Here is a 19,509-nt window from a genome sequence, read left to right as displayed (position 1 = left end):
GGTCAGGGTTTTTTTCAGGGTTTGGGGCGTTTTTAGAAGCAGTAGAAACCGAAATCGAAGTACAAAATCATGCAAAGTGTAAATTTTGCATAATTGGTGCCCTTTAAAATTCACAATTTCACTGAAATACTCCTTTGATTTTTCCAGTTACATGGCAGTTGAAGTATAAATTACCATCTGGTCAAACAATCCTGAATGGCGTTGGTGAGAGCGTGACCCAGGTGAAGAGATCCGGTCACGTTTGGAGGAGGGATGCACATCATGAAGATGCCACGAGGGTTCGGCTCACTGATGCTCTTCCTCTATAAAATGCAGGAGATTAAAGTTATTCCTTAAATGTTCTGATCCAAAGTTGGCACAAACAAAGAAGAGGGACACACTTACACCAAATTCAGGTTTGAAAAAGCCCTGCTTCTCCCACCATGGATACCAGGCAGCCTCCACGTACTGAGGGCTGTACGAGTCAGGAAGCGCACTGACGACGTCTAAAACCAGAGGTCACAGAGAAGCTTTAAACTCTATAAACAATTCATATTATATGGTGAAAATAATCATTAGTCCTACAAAACGGAGAGGAATAACATGTCAGGATAACACAAGCAGCCCATATAATTAAAATTTTATCGGGATATACTCAATGGTAATTTGACTATCGAGTAAAAAGCATGGTTTTTCAATGTGCCAAATAAAAGTTAAAACGATGAAGAGTAACCAGATCTGCGATGTTCAAACTACCTTTTTTATCTCCGGGGTTTGTAGGAATGTCGTATGTAATCACTCCAAGCTCTTTCTTCTCAGGTTTTGCCTTTTTCTGGAAGACAAAAGCAGCAAGGACCGAACACAAAGCATTTATCAAGTCATCTTTGTGATGTGCATTTTGACGCTTTTTGAAATTACAAAAACACTCTTTCAAAGATTAATTATTTTCCGTACCTCTGCTGCAGGTTGTGTCTTTTTCTTTGCCTCCATTTCTTTCTTCTGTTGAAACTTTTCCAGTTTTTCTCTCTTCTTTGCTTCCTTTTTCAGCTGCGCCTCCGTCTTTGGTGGACCTGCAGGTGAAAATTAATAAGTAAACTCACAGATAAAACATTGCTGCGAATCTCAAAATATTCCTCTAATATTTACGAATGCCTGTGGAGGACTCGGTTTACCATTAGCAGCAGGACTGTTGGAGTCCACAGCAACATTTGCAGCTTTTCCAGCAGCGTTGGGTGTTGGTGTTACTGGTCCCACTTTCTCACAAAGAGCGATCTCTCCCAGCACCTTCAGGAACTGAGGCTGGTTGATGCAGGTTGTGAACCATCTGGTCACGTTGGTCACTGCCTTCCTGTCTGAAGGCTCCAACGCCTGAAAATAAAACATTAAACTAAAACAAGAAAAGACCAGGCAGGGAGAAGCGTTTATCATATGGCTGTGCTGCATACGTACATATTTGAATGGCAGAAGAACAGCTGTAGCAACGGCCATGTCAGCCAGAGTGAGGCTCTCTCCCACCAGGTACGTTCTCGGGGCCAAGGCCTGATCCAGAACCTTTAGAACCCGCATGAGCTCCGCCCGCGAAGTCTGCTGCAGCTGAAAATCAGAAAAGAGTTAAAGAAGATAATTCAGACAATCTAATCTCATCAGAGGTGGATAGAGTATCCAAAACTACACTCAATTAAGAGTACAAGTGAAACTTCAACATATTTTTTTTCCTCAAATAAAATTAAAAAGTAGCTCCCCAACAAATTACTCAAGACTAAAAAAGGATTTGGTTTAAAGGCTACACGAGTAATTGATCGATCAATCAATCATCAGATGAACCAAAATTCAAAGCTATGTGGATTTTTTTTTTTTTTTAAAGACTAAAATGAAAAAAAAAATGATATAAATAAAATAATTACAAAATAATATCAGGCAAAAAAAAAAAAAAAAACATTTTCCCCAATCAATTACTTTCAAAGTAAAACTTGAAAGAGTGGAACAAAGAAAGGTAGTGTTAAAGGAAACCTGTTTGCAGTTTGCCAAACGGCGTGAAGCGACAGAACAAACATGAGGAACAAAAAGTGAAACTATTAGCTAAACACAGAGCAGCCCTGGAAGATAATCTTTAAGATAATCCAAAAGAGGCAGAGGGCCAGTAGGTCAACAACCCTGAATATACAGCCACAGCTACAGTCCAACGGTTTAGAGCAAAGCATATTCATGTGTTAAAGTAAAACATCTAAATCCGACTGAGAATCTCCAATCGAGCTTAAATTTTTCTGGGTAAAGATGTACCAAGCTGTTAGAGCAGTGAGTTTTTCGGACATTTCTCTATCTGTGTCATATGATGGGTCTAGAAAGTAGAGCTGGACAACAAATCAATACCAATATATATAACAGTAGTCATATCAATATCAATAGAAAATACATTCGATAGATTGTTCAACACTTTCACTGAACTCCAATCCAGAACCGCACAGCATTCTGGGGGATGTAGGCAGAGGAAAGGCTTTAGCCGCTCAACCTCTGAAGGTCACATTGGTGGCATCAACTTAACTTGCTAACTCTTTGGTTACCTAGCAACAACCTTTACAGTAACTTGCACAACAGCAGTTTCAGGTTTTGCCACTGTGCCTCATAACTGCTTCAAAATAAACAACAGTGTGCAGAGAAAGGAGAAACTGAACAACAGCTCAAGAGGAAAGGTCACACCACCAGTTTGGCTGAATTTCAGAAATTTAAAACAAAAAAACGAATCAATAATTATCGATATCCACTGATATTAAACGCTTACATCGTGATAGGGTTTTCAGCCACATCGTCCAGCCCTTGCAACATAAAATGCGAAAATATTAAAGAGGAAAGAATACGGCATCTAAATTCACAACAAACCTTTGCTTACCTTTTTATCTACGCCCATCACTCCCATCAGAGGGAAGACCACGGCACAGGAAACTGGGGTGAGCTCGTTGTCTGCAAAGCTGAGCCACTGCCACACTTGGCTCTGTTGCTTTGAATCGACCCCAGCCCTCTTCCCCTGAAAAGCCAGGTACCATGCCACCGCACTGGCCCCGCTCAGGACGGAGTCTCCGTCCCCGGCTGCGGTCAGGGCCAGGGCGGGTCTGGAGCGGGCATTCAGGGAAGCTGGCGGATCCTCCGAGACGATCCGAGGACAAGATGATGGACAAAACTCAGCAGCGATGAGAGCCAGCAGACTCCTGAAGTCATCGGGGTGAGGGGACACGTAGAGGGTGGCCATCTCTGGAGGAGACACGAGAGAAACACGAGTTTGGCACAACACTGACAAACATTTCCTGTAAAAGTTTCACAGCTGCGCAGCAACAATCTGGTTTATCCAGTCTAAAGAAAAATACTGACCATATCAATAGACTTATGAGGAAGTTAAAGCCGGTAATAAGTTTCGAATTTACGACTTTTTAAAAATATGCGTTATATGCATTATCGCTCCCGTTGATAGCTGGAAAGCGTGATAATTTTACCACCCTATATGCTCTGTTTTATTAGGTTTAAAAGCTGATCTCTGTCACCACCTGTCAACTCTGAAGTCCTGCCCGGCAGGCTAAGTTAGCCTTAGCTTCTCTGTCAAAGTAAAGCTTCACTTTTTTACTCTTACTTTGGGTTTTGTCCGCACTGCTGCAGCTTCAAACTCGCTGTCTTTAAGCAAAGTTGTAGCGCTTTCTGTGAAAAATAGCGCTTAGAGAAAAGCAACTCATACCTTTGAATGGAGCAGAGAGACGTCAGCTTAGTTAGCATACACACAACCACATGAGTCCTCTCGGTCTTCTGCGCATGCGTCATCTGATGCAACGTAACAACAACTTCCGGTAAAAAAATAAATAAATAAAAATAAAAAATATATATATAAAAAGAAAATGCATTGTTTTGTTAAATGTCTATCGATGCGGTATGATAAGAAAAAAACTGAAAAACTATAATTATTAATAATATTATTTTCTTAGGAAAAATATTAGTATGGAGGGGGAACAGATTATTTCAAACTGCTGAAATATTTGGTCCCCGCCCCTTTGGCAAATGAAGAGCAAATGTTCCCATATCTACAAAAAAAAAAAAAAATGTTTTATATGGTGACAGGAAAAATACGACTTACAAGTAAATTAATTAGTTCCCAAGTTATGGAGGAGGGACAGATTATTATTGTTGTAGAAGGGGAAAACATTATTTCAAATAAATATTTGGTTCTCCCATAACTTTGGCAAATTAAGAGCAAATAATAATAATGTATTATTATATGAATATATTTTATCCATTAATTTGTCATATTTTACATTAGAAAGCGATTCGCCAGAAAGCATACTCTTTTTTCAGGTCCCGCTATCTAGCTTCCATCTTTTTACATCAAAAATAAAACATTATAAATGCATACAATGTATTGGGAGGCAGTGTTTGACGCCTGGTTGATAATCAGTGAGGCTAAAGAGAACATAACAATAGTTGGAAAAGGACACCAAAAAAATAAACAAAACAAAGAAGAATCCCACACAAGACAATGTTTATTCATTTATTTCAGAGGGTTGCTTTGTTGTTTTTCTAACAGCAGCTGTCGATTAAATTAAAAGTTAAGACCTTGACATGATTATGTGAACCGTTTTACCGAGAAATGGATCAGAAGCGAAAATGGTCGGATCCGCCTCTCTGGCTGCAATGCGCGCTGCGGCCACAGGGGTGAGCAAGACCTGAGCTCTGATTTCTAATCACGGGTTTTTCAGTGTGGAGTTAGCATGTTTTTCCGATGGATGTGTGGATTCTCTCCAGGTCTTCTAGCTTCCCCCAAGCGTCTAAAAATATGCATGTAGGTTTAGCTGGCCACACTATTCGTCTTTAATGTCTCTGTGCTGCAGTGTGATGGACTGGTGACCTGTCCAGGGTGTGCTCCCCTTCTCATCCAATGTATGCATCACTAATAAAAACAAAAAACTAACAAAATAGAACATGCTAGGATTGTAAGCAAGCGTTAACCTTTATTTGACTTTACAAGTGCTAAAATCCGACACGGGAGTTGAGTTGAGCCTTTTGATCCCAAAGCACAGTGTGTGTTTTTGTAAATCAGACCTCTCAGATGCAGCAGATTATTTGGACAGCCAGCTTTCCACAGTGATCTGTAGCACATTGTGCAGCATTTCAACTTTATTACATTAAAACAAAACCTGAAAACTCTTCTAAGGCATATCAAATGACATCAAGTTTTAATTTTTCAGCTTCCCGGGTGCATAAGTAAAATCCAAACCAAAACTGAATAAAGACACTTTATTTATGGCTTTGTCTAAACCTTTCACCCTTTTACTCTGACTCCTTCCCAAACGCCTCTCTTGCTGCGCCAAAAACCACATCTATCATCCCCATTATGAAGTTTCCTCCCATCGTGAACACGCTGCCCACTCCGCTCCCGCCTCTCCAGGCCAGCCTGCCCAGTCCTCCGCCCACAGCCTGAGCTTGACCCCCCATCTCCGACACTACGGTACCCACGTAGCCTTCAGTCTGCTCCCACAGCCTCCCTCCAAAGAACTTTGTCAGCCACCAGCTATTATCCAGAACGCCACCAAAAATCCCCGCTGTGTCTCCAGCCAGGGTCCCCATGCCCGTCAGGCCGGTGTGGCAGCTGCTCAGCAGGGCCTCTGCCATTGACGAAGAACAGTAGTAAACACTGGAGAAGCAGGTCTCCCCAACACCGAGCAGCATTTCTCCAGCTGATCCCATCCAGGAGAGGAGGTCAGAGGTGAGGAGGTGGAACAGCGTGAGGGTGTCGCCAGGCAGCGCCGACAAGACTCCCACATCTTCCTGGAGAACATGAGTCACCTGAAGAAGAAAGGGATGTTAGAGGAATGAAACCATGCAACCATACCAGATGTGTTAACTAATACTCTGTCGTACATTTCACCAAAAACCTGCATGTTTAAGACTTTTACCACATCTTTACTAGCGGTGCCAATAAGCTTAGAGAGTTTTATCTAATGACAGAAACCCCCTGTGGCTTGAAAACAGAAATAAAAGGCAGGATCTAATGCTTTTCACCTGAGCAGGAAACTCTGTGATGGTGGAGAACACGGGGCGGAGAGGAGCTTTCAGGATGGACAGGGTGGTGGACAGGATGAAGAGCAGAGTGCTGGTGGAGTTTGAGTCGTCTTCAGGAACAGATTCGCTGTACTGCTGCACCCTGCTGCTCACAGAAACTACAGATTCTGCTTCAGTTTCCTCCGAAAGGTCAGAATCCTCCGATTTAGCATCAACACCAGCCCTTTCCTCCAGCATTGACTCTTTGCTGCCCTGCTCTCTGTCTGCCTTTGCATGTGGGTCAACAGTTTCTGAATTCACATCTGATTGTGCGGCATTTGCATGAAGCGCGTCGGTGTGAAGCCCCTCTGCGGCTGCAGCTGTCTGCCCGTCTTCTCCCCCACAGCCTTCAGAGAACAGCTCCTCCACCCCTAACATCTCCTCCAGCTCCTTCATGCTCACTTGCCTCTCTGCCTCTTCTGTCTCTTTGATTAACCCCACGCTGAAGCCGCCCTTCCCCTCTGGAGGAGTGCAGCACGCTGCCGTCCACAGCGGCTTGGCCTGACACACTTCGTCTCCATCCTCCGGTGCCCCGAGACGTCCTGCTCCTGTCAGAACGTAGACACCCCCTCCTAAAGCGGCGCACTTGGGAATGACGCTGGACTGGATCAGCGCCGCCACTGTCGAGTCCCACTGTTGAAGCGGAGAGTCAGACGGATCCTTTGTTGCTCCTCCAAGAAGAGCTGGAACGGCGACTTTGACATCATGTTCTTCCTCTGTCTGCCAGGGGAAAAAAAGAATCAAGTTAATTATTCCTTTCACAGTAAATCAAACTTTTTTTGTTGTTGCAAAAGCTCCAACCAGCATCGTGTACTATTTGAATTCAATACGTCTGTTAATATTTCACTTTTCAGGCATGTAAAAGTCTGCAAGGTCAACTTTTCTCCCTCCACACCCTCTTCATCTTCTCATGAATATCTCCATAATGCATTTCTAAAACCTGAGTCATGCCTCTGCCAGCTGCCTGCACTGGGACTGAAAATATCACCTGCCAATAAAATACAGGTTAGAAATTAACAGCAACATGCATTACTATTGAGATTTGTAAATGAACATCCTGGTGACTAGTTGAATTAGAAATCTGATAAAAGACACTTAATTATCAATTTCTGACTCTTTTCTCAACTTTGCAGACTGTTGTGTTAATGAACTGACCTAAATGATTATTCCTATGCTGAAAATGATATTTAGCTTCTTCAGCTCCTTCCTCAGTGGCTCTGAGTAACCCTGACTTCAAATGATAAAGGATCAACTAATGTTTTAAATATAAATTCAATAACAAATTGTGGTTGGAGGCGTTGTTTTTTATGCAATAAATAGATTTTCCATGACAGAATGACACTAAATATACGAGTGACATTGTTTTACATCTTTTTTTTTGTGTCATTCCACAGAAGAAACAGCAAAATTTATATGTTTTTCCTTATTGTAAAATCTAAAAACAGATTTGATATTGGGTTCTTTAACAATGATTTGATATTGGGTTCTTTAACAATGATAATAAGTAGATATTTACCAAAAATGCTAAGTTGTCTTTTTAATGGTTATGTAACATTTATTGATCTAAATAAGTCTTATTTAGCTGGACTGAGGGCAAATATGGCTCTTAGGATTTCAAAGGCTAAACAACAACTAAGATTTTTGGGTTATAAATCTGATAAACATGCCTCTTTTTAATATTTTTCAATACTATTTTTCAATAAATAATATTGAAACCTTAGCTCTCCAGGAGGTGTTTTTATCTAAATGTAAAATATTTTGTACAGTTTTGGCTTAAATACTGATCTGAATACCTTGTTTTTTTCCACAATATGACCTTTTTTGAGTGTGCAGACTCCAAGTAGCGATTAATTGATTCCTAAATTAGTTGATGATTATTTCAATAATTGATTCGTCGCAATCAATCTGATTAACTGTTTCTGTCAACTCTTCCATGAAGTCCAGATTGCTGGAGGACGCAGCTGATCCAGTCAGCTGGTTCACTCAGCTGAGCTCTGGATCTGTGCAGCTCCTCCAGAGTTACCATCCTCTGTGCTTCACTGGTGAGTGCTCTGCTCTCCTCAGTGAGATCAGGTGTCGCGTCTTAATTCCTGACCTGTCTGCAGGTCTTTATGATGCTGAGGCCTTCAAGGAACAGCTGGATTTATTACACCTGGGTGAGCTTGAAGGCAGCCGGTTTCCCAGGACTTAGCTGAATTAGGCATTACTCTGTCTTGGTCTACCACACAAAACATTAATTTGATACACTGAAGTTTGTGGTTGACAAAACATCTTTGGAAGCAATATCCGAGTCCAAAGAAAAACTTGAAAAAGAGAAACAGACACTTTACAGAATGCTTTTGAAGTGCGGTGCCTAGAAGCTATTTATGAATCAAACGAGGAGGGATTAGTCTTTTAAATAACACCGTTTTCTGGTTTCATTTCATGTTTTCAAAACTATATTATGACAAATGTATCCTTACCACAGCCTCCCCCTCCTGCAGCTCCTCCCTCCCCGTCCATCCGTGGCTGAGATGGAAGGCCGAGCAGACAGCCGTGTCACAGGCCGGCCTGGACAGAGTGGTGAACGCCCGTCCCCCCGGCAGTCTGTGGCAGTGTCGGTGCAGCGGCGGCTCAGCTGCGGCTCCCCGGGGAGGCGTCTGTCTGTAGAAGCAGCCGTCACAGAGGGCGAAGCCTGGCTCCGAGTCATGCTCAGCTGGAAGAGACAGGCCCGGGCCCAGCAGCGCCAGCAGCCACACCGCAGCAGCAGCACTCAGCAGCATGGTGGTGAGATCAGCTTATCTTCCCTCTCTCACACTCAGTGAGAAGGGAGAGGCTTATAAATTATCCAGTGGTTTCCTTGTGTAGATGGAGAAGATAAATAATGGCTGCTGATGGGCTTCTTGCTCTCCCCCCCACTCACTGACTCCTCGCTCCGTCCTCCGGTTTATCTGCAGCCATCCCTGCCTTCCTCCCCTGCCAGCCGAGCTCAGACAGGACGAATCAGTGGTTGCAGGAGCAATCTTGCTTACTCCTTCATTTCCCTGTCCCCCCTGACAGCCTCGCCCCCCTCTGTCAGTTCCACCCTCTGACTCTCCCTCCGGCTGTTTCTGCACTTCACCACTCCCTCCGCAGCTACACCTTTACCGTTCACTGCTGTATTGCACACAGCCTGAGCCAACACCTACTGATTACCTGTAAGTCTGCATTCCCAAAAATCGGTTTGAGCACAGCCAGCAAGGCTTTAAACTCTACTATTCTTGAGAGTCCTTACTCAGTAAAAAAAGAAAAGAAAAAAAGAGCAAATGAGCTCTATAATTTTCAGAGTCTGCTGATGAAATCCTCATTAAACTATAATCCCGACAGCAACAAGTTCGCCCTGAACTCACGCCCACTTCCATGCCCTGCAGATTAAAGCCGACTTTCCCCAATATCTGCAACATTCCTGCTGAGGCACGATTCTGGCACGGATGGATTCTTACAAAATCATTATGAGGCAAAGGCGGCGTAAACACATAATCTTCACAGAGAAAGAGTAAGAGTGAAGGAAAACATGTCAAGCATTTCAGACAACACCACGAGGTGGAGCTCAGCCAGAATGCCTTCACATTGCTCAAGAGTTATGGGTAAATGGAGCCAAAAGGCACCCATGAGGTTCTGCAGAGTGGTGTCAGAGGTCCTCTGCAGAGGTCAAGCAAGGAGTAGATATTGCTCAAAACATGGATTGAGGTGCCTTTGCAGAAAAAAAGAGCATGCTGACATGCTAACTTTAAAGAACACAAACCTGGAACGACATTTCTGGGTGTGATGTTCAGGGTGGGGCATCAAGCCATCGAGTGAGATATGTGCAACGCTTTCAGACGAATGTTGCAACAAGGTCAGAAGTTTCTCTAGGGTTGCTTCTGTGCTATTCGAATAGCAAAGCTGGGAATATTTTAGTTGAAAACAAAATGTTTAGTGAGCTAAAATTGAAAAATGTCGACACACAAATGTACAAGTGCAAAAACGAAGTGTTTATGTATTTAAAAAAGGTTATTTTGACATTCTTAAAGACAATAACTGATACCTGGCACAGATTAAACATACCAGAACTGTAACAAATAGACATTTATAACTCTAAGGTTACAAACGATGAACTCTGAGATGGTGGCTGATTTAAGCAAAGCAAAAACAAATATCTGAAGAACAAATAAGGATGAATTCACTGGCTATCCAGAGGAAGCATAGAATCAGCCGCAGGATTGATCAAGTTGGCTAAATAGACATCGATGCACCAATCAAGCAGTCAGTGATTGAAATCAGAGTTTTTCCTTGGACAGCTCTGTCTGATGATCAGCAGGTCAAATGTCCTGCATTGGGCAGGAGGAAAAGGGCATTTTGGTGCAGAAAGCTCCCAACATGACCAGTAGTTATGCAACTCTTCCACCAGTCGAGCATTTATAATCTACAATAACAACTGGTCTGGTGATTTACATCTTCAGGGCACCATCAGTCTTTGGGTTATTTTAATTTTAAAAAAAAGTACATGAATTCAATTTCTAATAAAATTAAATAAAAAAAATTAAAAGAATTAAAAAAAATGAGGTACTGTGAAGTTAACTAATACTTTCATTACAACAAAGCTGTCATATCATTGTGAGCTTGTTAGAAGTAAAAATACATTTTTGGGGAACTAGAAGCTAACAGCTAATGCTAACAGCTAGTCAGATCTAAGCTGCCCATTTTAGCTAGCAATGACAGCTAAGCTCAAACTGAACATGTTCATATCAATGGCAAAGAATAGTTTTAGCCGTTATAAACAGTTTACAATTTTACAACAGACTATGTAAAGTTGGTGCCATTTTGTGAAGTTGAACATTTCTGCTTCGTTGTGGGAAAAAAGCTGGCTGTATCAAACTGATGTAAAAATGTTCAGATTGACTCAGACGAGCCGTTAGCTTCCACCAAAGATTCATTTATAATGTCTTCTAGCTCATAAAGATACAACAAAGATACAACTACTACAGGAAAGGGAAATAAATATTATCCATAATACTTCCACAGAACCACCGTTAGCTCTTTAATGCTGTGCAGGTTTTAGGTACCAACATGTCACAACAGAGTAGAAGCTTCCCGGTTAATCCTATTTTGGAAGTTGAAATGCAAAATCTCTGCTTAGGGCAAAATATCTGTTGCTGTTCAGAAAAACAGATAATGCATCTTTTTTAATGGTCAATGTTTTTCACATTTAATTATTGGGAGAAGAAAAAATATTTTACATTGAAAATTGGCAGATTAAGACGCAAAAAGAAATCTGTTCTGGTCAGGAAAACATAATCAGTGCACCTATACAACAAAGACTGAATTTAAGAAACTATCACTGTTTCACTGTTTTATTACTTCAACAACACTCATTTCTGCAGTTTTATTTTGCCTGCAATGAATCTTATCTCCACCAAGGGGAGCTTTCCTTTCAGGACAACCATTCAAGTCCTCTCTTTTACCCCTTACACAAACAGAAGCAGGCCCCCCCTCCTCCATCCTGCCGTTAGATACATCTCCCAGTCGCTTTCACTCATTGGGGATGTCAATGACGAGCTCGGCCTCGTCTCCCTCCCCTCTGTCCTCGTCTCCTCTGTCGCTGTCCCCATCGCTCTCACCTTCCTCGTCAGCCGCATCTCCGCTGAGCATTTGTTTGGGAACCCAGCTGAAGGGGCCGCTGGCTGTTTGAGGGGCACCAGAGGCTGACGTGTAGTTAGCCGCCATCGGACCAACAACCTGAGGAGGAGGAGGGTACAAATGATTTCAAAATCGTGGCACAGGAAGGGACGAAAACCTCTTAAATAATAGATGAGTGGCAATGGATGGCTACGTCACAGATGTATAAATAAAAACAAGACAAAACATGTGTTATGTGTCTTAATTTAAAAAACTGTTGCATGAAAAGACACCATTTTGCATTATAATGAGTAAAATAAGATAAAACCTGAAATAAACTAATAAATACCAAATATTTGCAATATGTTTTATGACTACTGCTCTCTGTAAATATCTCCAGTCCCCCTCCTCTCACCTTCCCTGTGGCCTCTCGCTTGTTTTTTGGCGTCTTTGTTTTTCTCTCTTTCTTCATTCGCTCAGCTGGTGGTGCCAAATACTCTGGTGGGAAGGGCATCTGCCCCACACACATGCACACCCCGATTTTTCCAAATGACCACATGCACACATTCGTGAGGAGTTTACGACACACACATACACAGACCAAACACAAAAGAACAAACACAGGAGAATGAACAGTACAGAGATGGTGAAGGCATTAAAAAATAAAATAAAAACTGACAACAATAAAACAGGCATGAATAAAAGAATGCTCAATGAAAACAGGGATTATGCCTGCAGATGAGAAAATGGCAATGGCTGCAGAGGAAGAGATGGAGAACTCACAGCGTTGAGGTACGATCCGGTGCTGGACGACTGCAGGGGGTTTACTCCAGGACGGGACAGCAGAGAGAGATGAGGCGATGACGAAGAGGAGGAAAGGCAGGCTCCAGGGCTGCTTTTCCGCCTGAAAAAAAAGAAAGAGAAGGTGTCAAAAAGGATGGATATAATATATATGTGAAATGGAACATGCCTGCACATCTGAAAAGCTGCGACATGCTCCTAAGTTTGATTTCCTGACAACACGAAGAAGATAAAGCATTCTTTTTTCGAAAGACATTCTTAACATAAATAGTACGACAATAAATTACTATTTTACTCAAAGTGCACTTTTCTAAGAATTCAAGAAAGTTGCAAAATCTTGAATAAGGACAAATACAGGTCTAATAACACAACACAGATTTGGATTTGATTTAATGGTTTTTACGAAGTGATTAAAGTCCTTGAAAGCTTTTTTTTTAAAGATACATGTCTAGTTGGATCATTTTCCAGCTCATAAACATTTGTAGTTTACTTCTTTGCAATTTCTCTTTCCCTCTCTCTTAGTCCTTCCCCTTCACTGTTTTCTGAAGAAACGGTTGCATCTGAATCTGAGAAAGAAGTAAGAAAACATGATTCAGTAAGAAAGTAAAATAGATAATATAGATTTATTTATTTTCCACCTACCAGAGGAGTCTTCATCAACCCTCTCATATTGGAGCAATCTGTCTAGAAGGAAGCTGGAAACCAGGGGGAGCTTCAGTTTACCACGATTTTATTTTTCAAACACCTGGATATGTTCAAGCAAAATCAATCTCACCTTTTGTCTCGGGAAACCTTCAGAAGTTTTCTTTGTGCTCTTCTCAACTCCTCCTGAAAACATTCCTGTTCCTGTAAACCAGCAAAAGCAGCAGTGAAAACGAAGTAAAGCACGAGTCCTGGGAAGAAAACACTTGTGATTAAAAAAGGGAAAAGTCACTCACATAAACAAGGAATTTTAATTTTCTTTTGAGATTTTTGTACTTCCGCTTGTAGTCGACCTCTACGTCTGTCTGACCGTTCATTTCTGAAAATTTAAGATGCAAAACGGTTAAAAATCAAAAATCTGCGAGCTGTTTTGGCGCAGTGTAGGATGTATTTGAAACAGTGTGTTGAGAGCTCAGTTAGCTTAGTTAGCTGTAGCAACGGTGTTTTAATGCTACATTTGTCAACATGCAGGACACAAACACCGCTGAAAAAATACAATATCTTGAAAAAGTAAGAATACCTCTGAAAATATCAAAACTCTTTGAAAATATAATTTGCTACCTCTAGCTTGGGTCGGTCTCTGCGACATCCTCTTGTTTACATGCGTCTTGCTCCACAGCATTTCCGGTTATGTAGAGACATCACAGCTCAATGCTGCCCCCCGCAGGTTAGGAGGTTGTAGTTCACCATCTGCCTCAGAAAGCAGAGCACTACTCACCGTGGTGTAGATTCATTGAATAAACTACGTTAATGTTGTTGATATTGATGTTTCTAGTTTACACCAAATTTAAAAATCCCAAATTTAGCTTAGCATTAATGCAGAGTATAACACTGAAGCAATCAAAAATAATGTCTGTCACAAAAAAAATATTTTATGAGGTACACAGTTGTGGGGAAGAAGGCTAAGGGGACATTAACACCCTCAAAGTAAGTCACAAAATTTAGATGGTGAAGAAACTGACTGTACGCAGAGCTACATCCAGGCACATTAATGGAAAGTTCTGTGGAGGGAAAAAGCATGGTAGAAAAAGGTCCAAAAGCTGCTGCCTTTAGAAATTTCTGAAATAAATTATATTCATTGTCTGTATAAATTCACAAGGCCCTGAAGTCATAACATCAACAGCCACTAAAACATACCCAGCATGAACCTGAGCGGCAAGTTTCATTCCTTGTTTCATGACACTCGTGGACCAGAAACTGAACTGAGGGGGGAAAAACTGGACAGTTACCCCACCGTTACATTTCCAGATAAAGTTTTGTCATTTTCATTTGGAAATCAAAGGAGGCAGATTAAAGAGGCACATATTTAAATTAGATTGTGGGAGTCATGCCATCTACTACTGTAGGTCTGCTGTGTTTGATCAAATCTAAGGTCAGTGCAACCATCTACTAGGAGATTAAAGAGTTCTTCACATTTTTCTCTATTTACAAGCTTTTGTAGATGTGATTTTATGATGCAATAATTCATGCTAACTGAGCCCAGACCAAGTACTGAATGCCAATCCTGCAAAGTAATGAGCTGAAATGACTTCAGACTTGATAACACTTTTCAAGACCCTCAAAAACACGTTACAATGAAATCAGTCATTTTCATTCACACACACATTCACTGATGACGGCAAGTTACTGGATTGTAGCCGTAGCTGCCCTGAGGCAGCTGCAGCTGCCGGACATTATCTAACATTCTTGTCTTACATATGGTTTTAATATTCTTATTTTCTCCAAAAGTACATTTTGGAGCCATAATTATCAAAATTAACAGAAATAAACACATAAAATGTTTTCCCTCTACGTGTAATTAATGTATATAAAACATGAGCTTCCATTTTTAAAATGAATTATAGCATTTTCCAATTTTCAATATAAAAATGTATTTTCAATGTAAAGTCCTTAATTTTAGTATCCTAATGTAAGATGGTTTTGCTGTTTGTTGTACTTTCTGATTGCAATTTAGAAAAGGGCAGCAATGTACAATATCCACAATATACTTTCTGATCTTTAAGTAGCATCTTAAAAATGTATATCTTTTCCTTTCTCTTTGAAAATATGCTCTACTTTGTGTGACTCTGTCACATAAATCTCACAATAAAATACTTTACATTTGGTTCGCATTTTTAAAAAAAAGTGCATTATATAGTCCAATTCAATAAATAAACAATACATATGCAATGACTGAATATATTATGATGTGTAAAAATCTTTCAGTGAGTCGTAATTTGGAGCCAGCTCCACTCTGCCTCAATGAAACTCCGATGCCATCTTGCAGTAAGATTTCGTTCCTTACTCATCTCCCCCTGCAGGTGTCCTCTCCACCTGCAGCAGGTTGTACTGCACCAAGTTTGCAGCTGAACCTTAGCTCTCTACAGTCACTTGCCCAGGCCCAGAATCATGAATTATAGATGAAGAACATTTGCAGAGACGCTGCTTCAGTGCATATACCCCATAGCCTGTAGCCAGACCCTCTGTGCTTGTGTGGGATTCGTTGGGGGAGGGGGATAAAGAGACGTGGACCACAGCGCCCTGTTAGAGTACAGATAGCATTAACCTGAGCATTTAGTTTGAGTTCCTCCCTCTCAAAGCAGGGCGGTAACAGTGCATACAGCTTCAACCCAGGATCTCGCCACCCCTTCCAGAGACATCACAGAGCCACCTTTCAAAAATAAACATGGATCCTCTCCCTTCCAGGCACAACAACTGATATGAAACACAATCTCTGACTGGCTGGCTGCCTCTCTTGTTGTTTTCCAAAGACACAGGCAGACAGAAATAGATTCATCTGTTTCTGCTTCCATAAATCGCTGCTGCCAACCTCTCCCTATCAGCCAACAATCCCTCCTGGCAGCTCCAGTCCTCTGCCCCTCCTCTCCCTCCCCTGCTTGTTTCTAATGGATCCATATATTCTCAAGTCAGGCTGTTGCTCCTGATTACCAGAGCCTGTCAATGCGTTTCGTCTTGTGAATTTTCTGCTTGGATGTACGTCCTTGTCTTGCCAGCTGTTTTCATCGTGTCAGCATGTGTGTTCCTGTCTATTCCCCTCCATGTCTCCCCGTCTCCTTGATGTGTACTAATGTCCTTCACGTTGCCTCACCCTCATAACGCCTTCCATCACTTTTTTTTTTTTATTTCAGCTTCTCTGAGGTCCTTTTGCTTCAGCTTTGCTCCTTACTCAGGAAACTGGAATGTACCAGAACCACACCAAAGACACAAACAACAACTGCAGCAAAAGCCTTCTCTGTGAGAACAAGGTAAGCTTCATGGTTTGTTGCTCTCACTGGCTTCATAACATGTCCGTGTTTGTTGAAAGGTGAACCTTTAAGCAAACAAATCCTGGGAAACTTTTCTGCTCCCTTTGCCTTTTCTCCAATAACCTGCCTCTTCTGTGTGTGTCTGTGTGAGTGTTGCAGGCCAAGCTTGTTCAGTCTATTAAAAGAATCAAACATGAGGTAGACGAATGCAGAGGAGCAGAGAGAGACACGTATATAGACTCGGTGGAAGTAGAGGTATTTTTGCTGCATTCCTCACTCCAACACAAATACACTCCTGTCAGACACAAAAGGTTCAGCTCCACACAGAATAATTATGACTGAAGCAGTACGAAAACATCGAGGTAAAAACATGCCTTACAAAAATAATCCTTACAAAAGTAGTTCCCTTATGAAAAGGCCGTTATCTCTGGAGGAGCTACAGAGATCCACAATTCAGGTGGGACAATCAGTCAAAAGAAGAAAATTATAAGAAATCGTGTTTGCATTTTTGCCACAAGATGAGGTTGCAAACGTGTGGAAGAGGGTGATGCAAAAAAAAAAAAGCTGAAAGTTACTACAAAACACTGATGTTAGAAAATTCAACCAAGTTTCCACAGATACGCCACAACATGACAGAGTTTGATCTATTTAAGAAAATAAGAAGTGTCTTGGTCTGTAGTTAAGAAACCATATTTGTTTATGTTCTTCTGGCTTCATTTATTGAGTCATTTTCATATTACAGATCACATGTGTCAAACTTGAGGCCTGTGGGCCAAATCTGGCCCATACCTTTTTATGTGGCCCTCTAGATTATAGACTAAACACTAAATGTGCTTAAATATTATGTTTTCAATAAAATCAATGCAGTTTTTATTAACTTACTGCCAAATTATATCAATNAGTCNCTCCAGTCTCTTGAGAATTATTGTGGAAATTTAAGCAAAATCAACATATCCTCTCACTTTTTTTGTGCTAATAATTGGGAATTTATTGCACATTTTTCTAAAAAATTTACAAAACTTTCTTACTTATACTAAACATCTGCCTCGCCCTTAATCAATGTCAGATTATATTCCATGAACTACACGTAATAAAAAGTCGCATCTGCCGTCATAATTAAACACAAATATCACAAATATTTCCAAATTAGTGTCACAAACACTTTGATTTTTATTACAAGAAATCACAAAAAGTATCATGAAATCCTGGAGTGACTGAAAAGATGGTCAATAATATTATTCAATTTGAACAATTCATTGATTTTTGGTGAACAGGTTTTATCAATACATTCTGACACAACCGGCCCTTTAAGAGCATTCATGATCTTGATTTGGCCCCAAACAAAAATGAGTTTGACACCCCTGTTATAGAGCTACTACTACTAAAAGCTCCATACCCATAGGGTATCATACTGTAAGATTTGCTGCTACAGTTGCATTCTTCTTCAAACAATCAACTACGATGGACTGACTACGAAACCAACATGTCACAGTTTAACTTGTAGAAAATGTCCAGACCACTAAATATTTTTCTTCCATTTCAAAATGATACGTTCTTTGACGTATCACAGAAGATCTCCCCAAAACACATTGAAGCTGTTGGTTGTAACGTCACAACATGTTAAAAACTCAACAGGCACAAACATTTTTACAAGGCATGAAGTCGTAGTCTCACAATATGTGTTAAAAGGACGGGCTCTCTGAAAAATATGATCAAGATAACCATCCATCTACACCTCACTGCGAAATAAATTACTCACAACTCCTTTAATCAAAAAACTCATTCAACATAACCACATCATTTCATTTAATCCACATATTAAATACGTAACAAACCCCTCTCTTTTTTCAGAACAGGTTTGATGAACTAGAACGAGAAGTCAGAGCCGAGTTTCAGAACCTCCATCGCTTCCTGGAGGAGGAGGAGTACCAGGACCTGGAAAGACTGAAGAGGGAGAGACAGAAACTTCTGAAGCAGCTGAAGGAGAGAGAGAAGAAGATAGACGCACAAGGACGGGACCTGGAGAGAGCAATAACGGTGCTGAACAGCAAGTTGGCCGAGGAGGACAGTCCTAAACTGTTCAAAGTGAGGAAAATATGGAGGACAGAAAATTACTGGTTTGGTTTATAATTGATGTCGTGCTGGAGCTACAGCAATAAGCTCTGATGTTCCAGCATGCAGGAAGAAAATGCATGAACACATCATACTTGTGATTTGTTGTGATTACGCCTTCAGACTCAGAGCTGCAGGAAGAGATCGTGCTGCAGGTTTGCATCGGAGTAAACCTGCAGAGCTGCATTCATTTCGTTCTGCTGAATCTTCTTGGCTCCCGATCAGTTATTGACGCTGATCAGCTAATTAGTTGACTTCTCTAGTTTACAAGTGCAAATCAATTTCTCATTTAAAACGTAAAGGACATAAAATGATGAAACATTGCTTATGAGTCGAGTTGACTATGATCATGTTCTAAACTTTGTCTCACTGCAGGAAATGCAAGATCTTGTAAAAAGGTAGGTTTATTTTACGGCGTTCTTTCCATAAACGTATAATTTTGGTCCTTCTGTGTGTTGATAATCTGTTTATGGTCTGGTATTCTCTTTGCTGTGAGCTCCATGTTTACTTTTTTCCTCTCACTTTGATTGTTTAGGTCTCAGGTCCACTTCATTCGTCCTGCAGAGGTGGACACAGAGGTCCCCTCAGGCTGGTTTGTGGGTCCCATCCAGTACAGGATATGGAAACACATGAAAAGCTGCCTCTACCCAAGTATGTGTCCACACTGTTTTGCAAAAGTATTCATAAACATTTTCACATATTCTCACATTACAGCTACATCCTCAGTCTATTTTATCCAAATTTTATGTGCCGGACCAGCACACCACCTTAATAACCACAGCAGTTTGGGACACAGCAATAAATAAAAAAGATCTTTTTTTATTATAATTTTCATTGTTATCACAACAGTACTGCAAAATAAAATTCTAAGTCCATGTCGCCCTCCTTACTGTAAATGTGACGTCTTGCTTTGTAGATTGTAAAACTAATGGCTGGACAGATCCTGAGTTATGGATCTGTGCAGCCTCCAGACTTCCTG

At 41.0% G+C, this 19,509-nt stretch overlaps 4 protein-coding genes across 7 annotated transcripts in view; 1 reads left to right on the top strand and 3 right to left on the bottom strand.

The window, feature by feature from the left end:
* vars1 (valyl-tRNA synthetase 1) overlaps positions 1-3,792 on the bottom strand; it is a 20,867-nt gene extending 17,075 nt beyond the window's left edge. Inside the window, exons 1-8 of one of the 2 annotated variants that reach the window (XM_015045918.1) lie at positions 3,701-3,792; positions 2,867-3,225; positions 1,429-1,572; positions 1,152-1,347; positions 934-1,049; positions 736-811; positions 385-485; positions 175-302 (exon numbers count right to left, since the gene is read on the bottom strand). In XM_015045918.1, coding sequence (XP_014901404.1) covers positions 175-302; positions 385-485; positions 736-811; positions 934-1,049; positions 1,152-1,347; positions 1,429-1,572; positions 2,867-3,223 — 1,118 coding nt within the window. In that variant the 5' untranslated portion in view covers positions 3,224-3,225; positions 3,701-3,792. Of the gene's footprint in view, positions 1-174; positions 303-384; positions 486-735; positions 812-933; positions 1,050-1,151; positions 1,348-1,428; positions 1,573-2,866; positions 3,226-3,598; positions 3,679-3,700 lie in introns of those variants that run through there. The other variant, XM_015045919.1, reaches the window with a different exon arrangement.
* Positions 3,793-4,939: 1,147 nt separating this feature from the next.
* Positions 4,940-9,273, bottom strand: LOC106955631 (uncharacterized). The gene is made up of 3 exons (XM_015045915.1): positions 8,517-9,273; positions 6,016-6,774; positions 4,940-5,799 (listed from the first exon to the last, which is right to left on the bottom strand). Exons 1-3 carry the CDS (start codon positions 8,814-8,816, stop codon positions 5,284-5,286), a joined length of 1,575 nt encoding a protein of 524 aa, XP_014901401.1. The 5' UTR covers positions 8,817-9,273; the 3' UTR covers positions 4,940-5,283.
* A 752-nt stretch (positions 9,274-10,025) lies between these two features.
* Positions 10,026-13,845, bottom strand: ino80e (INO80 complex subunit E). 2 transcript variants are annotated; one of them, XM_015045916.1, is made up of 8 exons: positions 13,735-13,845; positions 13,410-13,492; positions 13,247-13,317; positions 13,114-13,166; positions 12,962-13,037; positions 12,454-12,574; positions 12,086-12,184; positions 10,026-11,790 (listed from the first exon to the last, which is right to left on the bottom strand). In XM_015045916.1, the coding sequence occupies exons 1-8, from the start codon at positions 13,793-13,795 to the stop codon at positions 11,584-11,586; spliced, it is 771 nt and encodes a 256-aa protein (XP_014901402.1). In that variant the 5' UTR covers positions 13,796-13,845; the 3' UTR covers positions 10,026-11,583. The 2 variants fall into 2 exon arrangements, with proteins under 2 accessions (XP_014901402.1, XP_014901403.1); XM_015045917.1 differs by lacking the exon at positions 12,086-12,184.
* A 2,156-nt stretch (positions 13,846-16,001) lies between these two features.
* Positions 16,002-19,509, top strand: part of LOC106955630 (zinc-binding protein A33) — a 10,144-nt gene continuing 6,636 nt past the window's right edge. Inside the window, exons 1-6 of one of the 2 annotated variants that reach the window (XM_015045914.1) lie at positions 16,002-16,146; positions 16,302-16,418; positions 16,578-16,673; positions 18,270-18,503; positions 18,906-18,928; positions 19,066-19,181. In XM_015045914.1, coding sequence (XP_014901400.1) covers positions 16,353-16,418; positions 16,578-16,673; positions 18,270-18,503; positions 18,906-18,928; positions 19,066-19,181 — 535 coding nt within the window. In that variant the 5' untranslated portion in view covers positions 16,002-16,146; positions 16,302-16,352. Of the gene's footprint in view, positions 16,419-16,577; positions 16,674-18,269; positions 18,504-18,905; positions 18,929-19,065; positions 19,182-19,509 lie in introns of both variants that reach the window. The other variant, XM_015045913.1, reaches the window with a different exon arrangement.

Source organism: Poecilia latipinna, unplaced genomic scaffold (assembly GCF_001443285.1).
Source record: "Poecilia latipinna isolate Pla-1442-1.1 unplaced genomic scaffold, P_latipinna-1.0 Scaffold753, whole genome shotgun sequence".
Lineage (NCBI taxonomy): Eukaryota > Metazoa > Chordata > Actinopteri > Cyprinodontiformes > Poeciliidae > Poecilia > Poecilia latipinna.
This window is presented reverse-complemented; position numbering and strand designations above follow the sequence as displayed.